The sequence below is a fragment of the Entelurus aequoreus genome, linkage group LG20 (genome assembly GCF_033978785.1).
Source record: "Entelurus aequoreus isolate RoL-2023_Sb linkage group LG20, RoL_Eaeq_v1.1, whole genome shotgun sequence".
In the NCBI taxonomy this organism is placed as follows: domain Eukaryota; kingdom Metazoa; phylum Chordata; class Actinopteri; order Syngnathiformes; family Syngnathidae; genus Entelurus; species Entelurus aequoreus.
Window position 1 is genome coordinate 31,264,933 of NC_084750.1, and position 13,361 is coordinate 31,278,293.

At 43.9% G+C, this 13,361-nt stretch overlaps 1 protein-coding gene across 1 annotated transcript; it reads left to right on the forward strand.

The window, feature by feature from the left end:
- The first annotated feature begins 2,513 nt into the window (after positions 1–2,513).
- Positions 2,514–12,874, forward strand: msmp2 (microseminoprotein, prostate associated 2). Its single transcript, XM_062028981.1, has 3 exons — positions 2,514–2,625; positions 12,518–12,626; positions 12,696–12,874. Exons 1-3 carry the CDS (start codon positions 2,514–2,516, stop codon positions 12,868–12,870), a joined length of 396 nt encoding a protein of 131 aa, XP_061884965.1. The 3' UTR covers positions 12,871–12,874.
- The last annotated feature ends 487 nt before the right edge of the window (positions 12,875–13,361 follow it).

A 13,361-nucleotide genomic window follows, 5' to 3' on the forward strand; every position in this document is an offset into this window, starting at 1 on the left:
GTTCCTCACAAGTTGTGTCACTGCTGAGTGGACTAGGACATTGTGCTTCATTAGACATTCTCTCAAAGGTATAATGTCTGCCCCTTCACCCAATGGCAATGGATGGCACATTGCGGATGGGGAGTTAAAAGTTACATGGATGACTATAAATCCTGCCCCTGATAGTGTGTTAAAGGTAGTCCACTGCAGCTGCAGGCAGAGCAAATGTGAGACAGGAAGATGTTCCTGTATGTCTGCAAGACTGTCCTATACTGATTTGTGTCGCTGCCAAAATTGTGCCAATATTTTTTTTGGAAACAGAGGATAAAAGCACATGGGAAGATGGCTCTGATGATAGTGATAGCTAAGAGATGAACAATGTCTCCCTCCTTCAGATTACACAAAGTCACACTTAATCAGTTAGTTCTCTAATAACAATTTGAGTTTTTGCCCCATTTGAAAAAAATCCCTCAGAGTATTTTACTATTTCTTTTTTTTTAGTTACTTCAGTTAAATACTTTAAAAATAGAATGTGAGGTTACAGTGCACTTGACCTTAAAAAAATTATAATAATCACGGTTTGAGTTTGTGCGAAATTTGAGGAAAATCTATCAAATAATTCTTGAGATATGGCTTTAACAATGTGCAAAGTTAAGACAAAATAATGAAACAATGTATTTAAAAAAATACTCAAGACCTGCTGTGACATCAACATATTATTTTGTTCATGTAAATATTGTTTTGTACCATATTTTGTACAGATTCTAAACTGTAATGCAGTTTTTGTTGTATTTCCATTTTTCGGCATTATTCAATATTTTGATTGATGTCAGCCATTTTGGGCCAAAGTGTTCTTTATTTTATTTTATTTTGTACTTTCTCTTATAACACAGTATCTACTAACATTTTGAATGTATAAAAACATCATTGTTTAGCAAAATGTACCATGTATATGTTCAATTGTACAGGTTGCTATTCACTTATTTTGAAGCTTTTTTTCTTTTTTTTGTACGTTTCATGGTTTAAATTCAAATTAAAGTATACCAATGCTAAAATACTTGTCTCAAATGTTAGGTTTATGTATTAATGTCAATTTGTGAGAGAGATTCTGTTTCCAGAATGAATATAGATACATTTACAAGAAAAAACAGCTGCATAAGATTTTCGTTTTTTGTCATTACTATTTTTATACATTTATGGCTCTAAAAAAAAAACGGTCAGGATATTTTGCGGAGAACTTTTAACCTAATGTCCACAATAACATTGTCTATGCAAAAATGCAAAAATAGAGTTTTTCCTGGTTCACCTTATGGCCTAAACCTTTTGACAGATTTTTGAGCTCTGTGTGTAATGTTCTATATTCTCAATGGAACATTTAAAGTTGTGGTGTTGCTTACTGGCATCATCCTGCAGTCTACACGTATCTTTTATGTGTGACTACCATCTACTGGTCACACTTATCATTACACCGTGTACCAAATAAAATAGCATCAAGGTTGGTATCCACAACCAGAATTATTCCGTACATTAGGCGAACTGGGTTATAAGGCGTACTGTAAATTTTTGAGAAAATGAAAGGCTTTTATATGCGCCTTATAGTCCGAAAAATATGGTGATGCATTTTTTCACCGACCTGAATAAAATGGCGGTCACTCACCCGGTCTTGTCAACACGTACACGCAGGGAGCGTGTGCATACATACAAAAGCAGTAAAAGAGAAGCAAAAAACAATTTGTAGTCATGTTGTTGTATGATTGAATACAATAAATGACAGCTAACGCCAAATTGCTATTATTAGCTAACAACACCCAAAGCTATAATGCATGTGTTATGTATGTACGTCATTACTGTGATACACTGTGTAAAATACATTGTTAAGTTAGCACCCTCCAGGTCTCTGTGTTACTAAATGTTGTAAACAGCCCCTTTAATACAGTTCCTTTCAAATTGTGTTGCGGGCCCCCCATGGGAGGGAACGGGATGTGACCCCCGGAGAACATGCTTTAACAGTATCGTGCAGTATCATGCTTCAAACTCAGTTTTGAAAAGCTGTGTACTACAAATAATATCCCAGGAGATTATATTATATTCATATATTGTGCTCCTGAGTTATTGTGTTTTTTTCTCCAACTTGAATGGAGAAATTGAATGAATTGAATTTACTTACTTTGTTTTTCAGTATCAAATGGTTCACGTTGGTCAAAATATGTTTAAAGTTAAAATAAGGATTAATTTCTTCTTCTTTTTATTTCAAGCAAATTGATGCACTTTAAATCTAGACTAAAAACAATGTTATTAAAGTTATTCTTTGTTGTAAGTTTAACTATATTTTTTTCGTTTTCGTTTTCTTTAATGATGAGAAGAATACAAAGTTATTCAGAGGTGTACTTATAGCAACGTGAGACCACCATTGTAAAATAAGACGCAACAACAGGAGAGTGAAAGAAACAAAGCGCCTTGAAATCAAGGAAAGACATGATATATGTGTGCTGTTTTTGCTTTTATCTTACACTTCTTGTGATGGCTTGGCAGAGATGGCAAAAGCTGCAGCAGGCGTCTTATTGGCGTGCGCGATACTCCTCCTCAGCGGCAGCGTGCCCACTTCGTCGTTTCATAACAGTGGGGAGTGTTTTTTCAACACCAAAGGCCAGCGCTTTTTTAGCCTTAGACTTTCATACTGTAACCCAGAGCTGGCCAAATATTTTGACTCCGGGGCCACATTGAGAGAAAAAAATGTGTCTGGGGGGCCAAGGTGTATGTGAGTATAAATTATATGTACACATTCTGTAAAAATCTGCTGTAAAGTGTGTGTGTTTGGGTCCCTTTTTAATACTAAAAGTCACAATGTCCGATAGAGTTCTAAAAAAGTTATGACAGACCACCTCAAAAAAAGCGGAATGCAATTTTACATTTTTATACTGAATGGGACACCCAAAATGTACATGGAAATAAAGAAAGGGGGATTTACAATATTGACTAAGAACAATAAAACACTGAATATATATATATATATATAACAACTTATGAACGTCGCTCCTCTTTTACTTCTCAGACCAGCTCCTCGATAGACATCTTTTACAATCAAGCAAAACACAACACAAATGTAACAAACAGCAAAATATGAAGGCAAAGTGTAATAAACACCTACAATATGATATGTTATCACGTAAAAATCTGTTTTTCTGACACACGCGTTTCGGGCTAGCTGCTCTGAAAACAAAACCCGCCCACTCTGGTTTGTTCCTCGTCTGAGCTGCTGTGACATAGTTAACCGTAATAACTCGTATAACACCCAAAAGTTCAGATTTCGACCTTTGAAATACTTTCTATAGTTCAAGACTTCCGGTCATTTAAAAACAACACTGCACATCATAATGGCGGCTACAGTTTTGATGTTAAAGGTCTAAAAAATTATGTAGAACGTCTAGCGGGTCTGATTGAAAATCCTAACGGGCCGTATTTTGCCCAGGTCTGCTGTAACCCCTGTCTTTACACATAATTTCTATTGTGTTTATTTTAGCTTGTCTCAATCGTTTTATTTTACATGAACACATTTATTTATTTTAAGATTGAATGTAAATATTAATAACATGATTTAGTTCAATGGTTCTCAAACTTTGTTCACCAAGCACCACCTCAGAAAAAACTAGGCTCTCCAAGTACCACCATAATGACCTAAATTAAAATACAGTAGCAAAGTAGGCCTAAGTATTCATTAAAAACAAGGCAGCCGTTTTATTTAAGAAGTATATTTATTTGGTTTGGAGACTGTAACATTACACACATTTGAAACAGTGACACTGTGTTTGAATATAGGAAAATAAAACTCTGTACTTAAATCAAGTGATTCTTTGGCGTATCAGATGGAGCTCACATACTACAGTTTGAGAATTGCTGATTTAGTGCATTTTCAAACAGCTAAAATTGTGCACAAAACAAACTAGAACCTAATAATATATTACTGTAATTGTTATAAATTCCCTTTGTCAGAAGATTAAGAGAAAGTTCCCTATTTAATATGATAATTGTTATAAATGATAAATGATAAATGGGTTATACTTGTATAGCGCTTTTCTACCTTCAAGGTACTTAAAGCGCTTTGACAGTATTTCCACATTCACCCATTCACACACACATTCACACACTGATGGAGGGAGCTGCCATGCAAGGCGCTAACCAGCAGCCATCAGGAGCAAGGGTGAAGTGTCTTGCCCAAGGACACAACGGACGTGACTAGGACGGTGGAAAGTGGGGATTGAACCCCTGTAACCAGCAACACTCCGATTGCTGGCACGGCCACTTTACCAACTTCGCCACGCCGTCCCTTAATTGTTAATTGTTGAATATAATTGACTATATTATTGTTGACGTAAACAAGCTATTATTGTAGTCATGCACTTTTAAGTTACGTCTGTTTTGAGTCAGGCAGTTTACTGGGCAGCTATGTTTACTTTCCGGGGCTTTTCGGGCAATGTGTTGAACAGTGTGGGCACCAGGTGAGAGTGTGCTTAGCTGCTGCTGCTACAAATCAATATACAAAGAAGAAGTTAAAAAGTAAAACGGTGTCCTTATTCCCTAGCCGGAGTATGCTCACGGGTGAAGAGTCCCAGCACAACAACAACAACAACAACATCAGTTTAAACATATAGTTCTTTAATATTGGTCCTTCGAGCTAGATTATCTTCACTCGCGACGGAGAAATGGACGCAGTGCTAACAACAGCGGCAGACGGCGGCGCACCCGGAGCAAGACAGCGACAGCTTCCAACTCGTCTAGAAAGCTACCAGGTTAGCCTCCCACAGTCCCTCATTCCTCACGGTGCCCGCGCGGAGGACCGAGGAGAGAGCGTCGGCGCCCAGCGGCTGCAGTCACTCAGCCTACAGACCGAGTCTGTGTGCATGGAGGACCAGCCGCACGGAGCGCACGCTATCCCCGATCGTCCATTTTCGGCGGGAGCGGCCGACAAGGTGAGCGAGTGGAACATGGCGATACATGCTAGAGACTTGCCCAGCCAGCTAACACGCCATATGAGCCAACCATCGGCGGCGCCCGCGAGGCGGAGCTATCAAAGCAGGCAGGGTTCTCCTGTCCTACGGCCACCAGCTAATCTCAATATGAGCGTCCCAACATATCAATCACCCTGGCTAAACTGTCCAGTAGTTCACAGCACCCCTCTGTCACAACCATCCAGCCTCTATCTTGGATAATCTAGGCTGCTTCAGCATGAGCCACACCTGTCTACACTGCCACATACCATCTCTACAAAACTAGAGCTTCAAGCAGCAAATACTCCTACACCAGGTGGTAGACAGGAGAACTACACACTGATGCAGTCTTTGCCTTCAACTGTGAAATCGGCATGGGCACAGCCTCCCCTCACTACGCTGAATGTTTCTATGCTGCAGCCTACAACTCAAGCTTCACAAGTAGCGAGTTATGCCAGCCCACAGACATCAGTTACATGAGGCTACCTGTCTAACCAGCCTACCACAGTGATGATTAACAATGTACAGGAAAGAGTGCCACCAGCTGCACAACTGCAATACCTGCCCATGCAGACAACACCAGTAAATCCAGCGCCAGTGCAGCAATACACCCCACTCCCGTCCGCACAGCCAGTGTGGCAATACACCCCACTCCCGTCTGCACAGCCCGTGCAGCAACACGCTCCACTGTTTGCACAACCAGCCTATCAACCCCCACAGATAGCAACAGCGCCATATTCTGCACCACAGCTACCTGTTGCGGCTGGCACTCAGCCAGTTATCAATCCATCGCCCTACAACGCTGCCACTTCCCTGGGGACTGTCTATCAGCCTCCATCAACCATCGCTACACAGCCATTACACCAGTCACCACTGCCAACGCAGAACCAACAGCTGCAACTCTACCAGCCTGTGTATCCGCCATCAACTCAGCCAGCATATCAACTGGTGTCTCCCCCTGCTGGTTTCACTCTGCAACAGCCCCCATCAACTCAACAGGTTCAGTACAGTCCCCAGTCTCAGTATACGCCACTACAGGTACCTTACACTACCCAGTCCCCCAGACAGCCTGTTCCAATACCTGAACTGCCTAAGTTGGTGCATGACAGTGAGAGAGAGTTTGCTGATTTAAAAATGGCGTTAGATCACCTGCTCAATCCACACAATGAACTTTCTGAACATTACAAATACCGTGTGCTTATGGAACACTTGATCCTGGATGAAGCTAAGCTAATAGCTCAGTCACATGCAAAGCCTGTCTCTGCAGGCTTTGCAGAGACAGTACGGGCAGCCACATCAGTTGGCACAAAGTGAGATTGCAGCCATCTTGAACTCTCCTGATGTCAAATCAGGAGACCCCAAAGCCTTCCAGAGCTTCGCCCTCAATGTTGACTTGCTAGTGGGAATGCTAACCTCATTGGAAGGGCCTAATGGGATGGAAGTGATGTCTACTGGCCATGTTGACCGGCTACTTAGCAAACTCCCTAGACACATGAGAGACAATTTTGTGGAGCATCTGCAGGTTCAGGGGCGCCTCGGCACCAGCAGCCTACATCCATACAACCTCAGAGACCTCGCAGAGTGGCTCAAGGTGAAGGCAGAAGCTCAGAGACTGTCCGCAAAAATGGCACAGCGCCATCGAGCTGAAGGAGCACCGCCTGCCAATCGAGACAGACTTGTTCCTTCTCCCCGGCCTCGGACTCGGCCTGTTTCTGTGTATCACGGCGCAGACCAGCCCAAATCAGCCGAAACGACTCGGCCAGCAGCTAAGCAACAAAAGTTTAAAATGATGTGTCTCTTCTGCAAGAGTACAGAGCACTACTTGTCGCAGTGTCCAGACATTATTCAATGCTCAACACAGGAAATTGAGAAGTGGATAGCAGTCGGAAAGCACTGTCGTAACTGTGGCCGTACTAACCACGATGAAGAGAGCTGCACATTAAAGAAACCTTGCCGTGAGTGTCAGGAGATCAACCTGAGAGTGCTGCATGACATCACCAGGCCGGGCCCCCAAATCTTCCTCATCACACCCAAAGACTGCACCTCAGCGGCTAACTCAATGCAGGGAGGGAAAGTATACCTCAAGGTGGTGCCAATCATTATCAGTCATGGGACCAGATCACTGCAGACCTATGCAATCCTCGATGATGGAGCTGAACGCACCATAATACTCCCAGCTGCAGTTCGAGACCTGAAGCTCAGGGGCAGAGCAGAGTCCCTCACCCTGCGGACTGTTCGTCAGGATGTGGTTCACCTCACTGGAGCATCAGTTGACTTTCATGTAGCTTCTCCAGCATCACCATCACAGCAGCATTTGGTTGAGAGGGCCTACACAGCAGGTAGACTCACCCTGACAGAGCAATCCTATCCAATAGCAGCGCTCCAGAGACGCTACCATCACCTGAGAGGATTACAACTGCAGAGCTTCAATAAGGTGCAACCACTGCTGCTCCTTGGTGCAGATTACACTCACCTGATCACTGCTATAGAACCTGTGAGGTTTGGCCCAAAGGGAGGACCCGTAGCTATCCATACAGCACTCGGCTGGACGCTCCAAGGCCCAGATGGTTCCCAGTCCCCCGCTGCATCATGCTACTACACCGCCTTCAAGCCTACATCAGATGACATCTACCAACAAGTCGAACGCCTCTGGCAGCTTGATGTGCTCCCATTCCGTAGCGAGCGGCTAGCAGTGCGGTCTTGCCTGGACCAGGAAGCGGTGAGCGTCTTGGAAGCACGCACTAAGAGAGTGAAGGTTGGTGACACTTCGCTACACTACACCCCTGCTCCGGATAAAAGGTGCACCACCACTAAAAGCAGATGTTGAAACAGTGATGCCAAAGCTACGCAGTACAGAGAGACGACTGCTTAAAGACACTGTCAAAGCTAAAATATATGAAGCAGAGATCCAGAAGCTTATAGATGGTGGGAGTGTCACAAAGCTCCAGGAGGGAGAGGGAAACAGCTCCAGAGAGTCATGGTTCATACCTCATCACCTCGTCCATCATAATGGCAACATCACCTTGTCTTTGACTGCTCCTTTAATCATGGTGGTCTCTCTCTCAATGAGCAGCTTCTCCCAGGTCCAACCCTCGGCCCATCTCTCATCGGGGTCCTCCTGCGGTTCCGCCAGCACGCTGTCGCCATCAGTGGAGATATCCGAGCCATGTTCCACCAAGTTCGGCTGCTACCGCAGGACCAGCCGTTGCTGAGGTTTGTTTGGAGAAACCTGCAAAGGGAGAAACAGCCTGACGTATACCAATGGCAGGTCTTGCCATTTGGTACCACAAGCAGCCCGTGTTGTGCAACATTTGCCCTGCAAAAACATGTCAAAGAATGTGCTGCAGGAAATGAAGACATCCTGCAGTCCGTCGAACAGTCTTTCTACGTGGACAACTGTCTGCAGAGCCTGTCAATGACTGAGTCAGCCAAGCTCCTGGTGGACAAGATGCAACAATGTCTGGCCTCAGGAGGATTTGAGATTCGACATGTGTTGTCTCCCACTTGCCTTCCAGTGCCCGATCTGAAAGCACAGAGCTGTGGCTGGCCGAGAAATGCAACGATCCACAGGAGCCGGCCCTTGGTCTGCGGTGGTATTGTCTATCTGATCGGCTCGGTTTCAAGCTAAAACCCCCAGAGAGTGAGACCCCTACTATGCGGTACATCTATAAGGTACTCGCCCGCCAGTATGATCCGATCGGGATCATTATCCCGTACAGTACACGGGCCAAGATTCTTGTCCAGAGACTGTGGGCAAAGAAGAGGAGCTGGGACGACCCGAATCTCCCTCCTGACATCCTCCAGGCCTGGTCCAGCTGGGAGAGAGAACTCCCCGAGCTGGCCAACATCTCCATCCCTCGAACCTATGCACCATTGGAGCTTGCTACCGACACCACAGAGTACACTCTCCACGTCTTCTGTGAATCCTCTGAGCAAGCCTACGGGTCAGTGGCATATCTCACCACAAGAGCTAATGACACTGTCTGTCTCATTTGTGATGGCAAGGTCTAGAGTGGCCCCAAAACGCCAGCAGTCAATGCCACGGTTGGAGCTCTGTGCAGCGCTGACAGGAGCCCCGCTGTCCTCCCTCCTTCACAAAGAGCCCACCTTGTGTATTGCCCAGACCTTCTTATGGACTGACTCCACAACAGTTCTCACCTGGCTGACATCTCAGTCATGCAGGTTCAAGGTTTTCGTGGGAACAAGTGTTTCTGAGATCCAGGAGCTGACTGCCTCACACACCTGGAGGTATGTGGATACAGCTAACAATCCGGCCGACGATCTCACCCGTGGCAAGATGTTAGCTGAGCTGGCTGCGCCAAATTGTTGGATCCAGGGACCAGCATTCCTTCGCCGTCCACCGGATGAATGGCCATCCTGTCCTAGCATCACAGAGCCAGAGGACCGTGGTGAGTTAAAACACAGTGTTTTTTGTGCTCTCACACAGACCAGCTCACCACCCAATATACCAGATCTCACCCGGTTCAGCAGCTGGAGAGAGTTGGTCAAGGCCACGCAACAGTCTCTTCATGGGGCGGCAGCCGACCCTGCTTCACCCCTGTGTGACCTAAGAGATGCTGAAGTCCACCTGCTCAAAACCAGCCAAACAGACTGCTTCTCTGAAGAAATCAGATGCCTCAGAGCCGGCAAGCCTGTGCCACCCAGCAGCAGGCTGAGTACGCTCGCCCCAGAATTAGACCCGACATTGGGTCTTATACGGGTTGGAGGACGCCTGCGCCGTTTAGAGAGCTCTAGCCCCACTGACATTCACCCAATACTGTTGGATCCCCGTCATGCAGTCACCACACTCCTCATTAAAGAGATGGATGCTCAGCTACACCACCCTGGACCTGATAGGGTGTTTGCAGAGATGAGACGCTACTACTGGGTTCTGCGAGGAAGGCAGGCTATCAAAAAGTATCAGAGAGCTTGCACTGGTTGCATGAAGTGGAGAGGGAAGCCAGTGGTGCCGAGGATGGCAGACCTGCCCTCAGCCCGTCTGCGGCTGCTCAAGCCTCCATTCTTCTCAACAGGCGTGGACTGCTTTGGCCCGTACATGGTCAAGGCTGGGAGGCGAAGTGAAAAGCGCTGGGGGCTCATTTTCAAATGTCTCACGACGAGATGTATACATCTGGATCTACTCACCAGCCTCGACACAGATGCTTTCCTCCTCGCACTGAGACGGTTCATCGCACGGAGAGGCACTCCCTTTGAGGTCCTCTCTGATCAGGGGACTAACTTCAGAGGAGCAGATAAGGAGCTGAAGGAGGCCTTTGCAGCAATGGAATCACAGTTGCAGGAGCGGCTTGCAGAAAAACAGATTAAGTTTCGTCTTAACCCACCAGCATCTCCCCACTTTGGTGGTGTCTGGGAGCGTGAGATTCAATCAGTCAAAAAATCCCTGCAAGTGGTCATAGGTGCACAAGTGCTCCAAGAAGAGGTTCTGCTCACACTCCTCATCGAAGTGGAAGGCATCCTCAATGCCAAGCCTTTAGGATATGTATCCTCGGATGTGGCCGATCCAGACCCAGTGACGCCCAGCATGTTGTTGATGGGGCGGCAGGATGCCTCTCTTCCACAAGTTGCCTATGCTCCTGACACCCTGACCAGGAGGCGCTGGCGTCATTGCCAGATGATGGCCGACCACTTCTGGACACAGTTCATCAGAAACTACTTGCCCTCTCTTTAAACCCGCCAGAGATGGCGCCAACACACAGATCATCTCCTCCTGGACACAGTTGTGATGATTGTTGATCCTCAGCTTCCACATGCTCACTGGCCAATGGGGAGGGTGGTGAAGCTGAATGCAAGTGATGATGGATGTATACGGACTGCTGAAGTTAAAGTTGGCGAGAAGATTTACGTGAGACCAGTTGCTCGGCTGGTCCAGCTGTCAACTCTTCCTGAGGATAATCCTGTTTAAAGGACTGTTGTGGGAATTTATGTTTGTTTCAAAATTGCCATGCTATTTAGGGGGCGGCTGTTATAAATTCCCTTTGTCAGAAGATTAAGAGAAAGTTCCCTATTTAATATGATAATTGTTGAATATAATTGACTATATTATTGTTGACGTAAACAAGCTATTATTGTAGTCATGCACTTTTAAGTTACGTCTGTTTTGAGTCAGGCAGTTTACCGGGCAGCTATGTTTACTTTCCGGGGCTTTTCGGGCAATGTGTTGAACAGTGTGGGCACCAGGTGAGAGTGTGCTTAGCTGCTGCTGCTACAAAGCAATATATAAAGAAGAAGTTAAAAAGTAAAACGGTGTCCTTATTCCCTAACCGGAGTACGCTCACGGGTGAAGAGTCCCAGCACAACAACAACAACATCAGTTTAAACATATAGTTCTTTAATAGTAATGTACAACACTTATTCTCAATAAAGGAGGATAAATATAACCTAAGAGAAAACGTAATTCAAAACATTTGTATGCACGAACAACCCTCAAAAACTTTTGTATATCTGCATGTGGAATTAAATCATGGATTAAACAGGGTTTATTTTTTGACATCGGGGCCCAACTTTTGCACTACAGAGGGGACCGTGTCCCACTCAAATATTAACACTGAATTAGCAATATTTCTCAAGATTTTAATTAGATTTAATAAGTACATCCAACCGACTTGCAGTTTATCAGGATAAACCTTGTCAAATGATATGAAAGCATGTGGTAATCACAAAAATTATTATCAAAACTTAGGTCTGGCTGATTACAAAGATGTATTATAATCATGTATACTGCAAAAGAAGGGACTTCTAAAAACTGATGAAAAGTAAATATACATACGATTAACAGTACAAAAATAAATACATTCTAACTAAACTAATAAATAATAATAATATATATATCTCTTGACTAAACAGTCAATAAAATGAAAGTGCAAATGAAAATACAGCTTCACCACTTTAGTTATAATTTTTGTGCTGAAGAAACTTCTTTATGACTTTAGCTCCAGACTTCTTCTCTTTGTTTGATATCCTCACTACTGCCACAAGTGGTGGAAAAGCATATTACGAGTGAGTACCACCAAAGTTAAGAAATATACTTTTTTTGGCGGCCCTCTAAATAGGGGCTCACGGCTCAACAATGGCAGTCGTGTACAGATTGAGTATGACCAACCAGTTTTCAGGCGATCTTCTTAATGATTGGTCAAAAGGCATTCACGTGACTACAAGGTGCCCTGACTGAAACGCACTGGACCAAACCAATTAGAACACACTTTATAATAATGTAAAGGTGACTAGAGGTTTCTCATACAATTTAAAAATGTATTTAGAAGGTTGTAAATAGGTTTTTATGCTCTGGCTATATTATATAATATATTATATAACTATCCTACTTTGTGGAAATTAATTTATTATGATCAAGTCCTGAACCAATTAACAACGATACACAAGGGACAAGTGTACTATAGTACATTTGAGCCTTACATTAGCCGTAGTGTTTTTCATGCTTGTATTAATTTTCATGTATCCACAGCTACATATCAACAATTTTTTGTCATTGTTAAACTTGTCGAAATCAAATTCATAAAATATGTTGTCTACTTCAGGGAGCTGTGAGTATAAGGACCAGGTGTATGGAATAGGAGAGAGATGGACAACCACTGATTGTTACCAGTGTGTCTGCATGGAGCCTTTTGGAGTGGGATGTTGTGACCAGTAAGCATCCCAAAAGAAAACATTTTTATGTCCTTATGGCCACTAATGCAATTTTTTTTTTTGTTCAAGTGTTTCAAAGCCTGTGGACTATCCACATTGGTGTGAGATCATCCACAAGCCAGACACTTGTACCAGCATTATTGTGATGAGAGCCAATCACAAACTGCCCTGCCTGTGGGGACGAAACCGCCTCCGACCAACTGTGGGTCTCCCGCTGAAGTCGGACAACGATCCTCTGTTTTGAGCCCAACAATTCCTCCCAATTAGAATCATTGTGTTGTAATTTTTTGCCACATATTAAACGGCAGCTTAAAACACATTTGTTTAAACTTGCATAACAGTAATATTTTTTCTAATTTTACATTACCATTTTTTATTATTTATACATCAATTAGTTTTGTTATCATATTTAATATTTATTTTTCTATGTTTCTGTTGCTGCATCATGCTATGCTGATATTTGATTGTACTGTTTGTATTTTAACCATGTGAATAATTTTTTGAACTCTATGTGTGAGAAGTGCTCTATAAATAACATTTATGTAACGATCTGGTGTGGTGGATCCCAAGGATGCAGATACGTTAGCGTGCTGTCAATAGTCTTTCTCTTTATTCAAGAGGTAGCACACACTAGAAAAACCAAAGGCGATGGTGGCAACACACAAAAACACACCATGTAAAAACTACCAATATTAATACCTACAAAAAACCAAAAGCGCTAGACAAAGCTAGGAG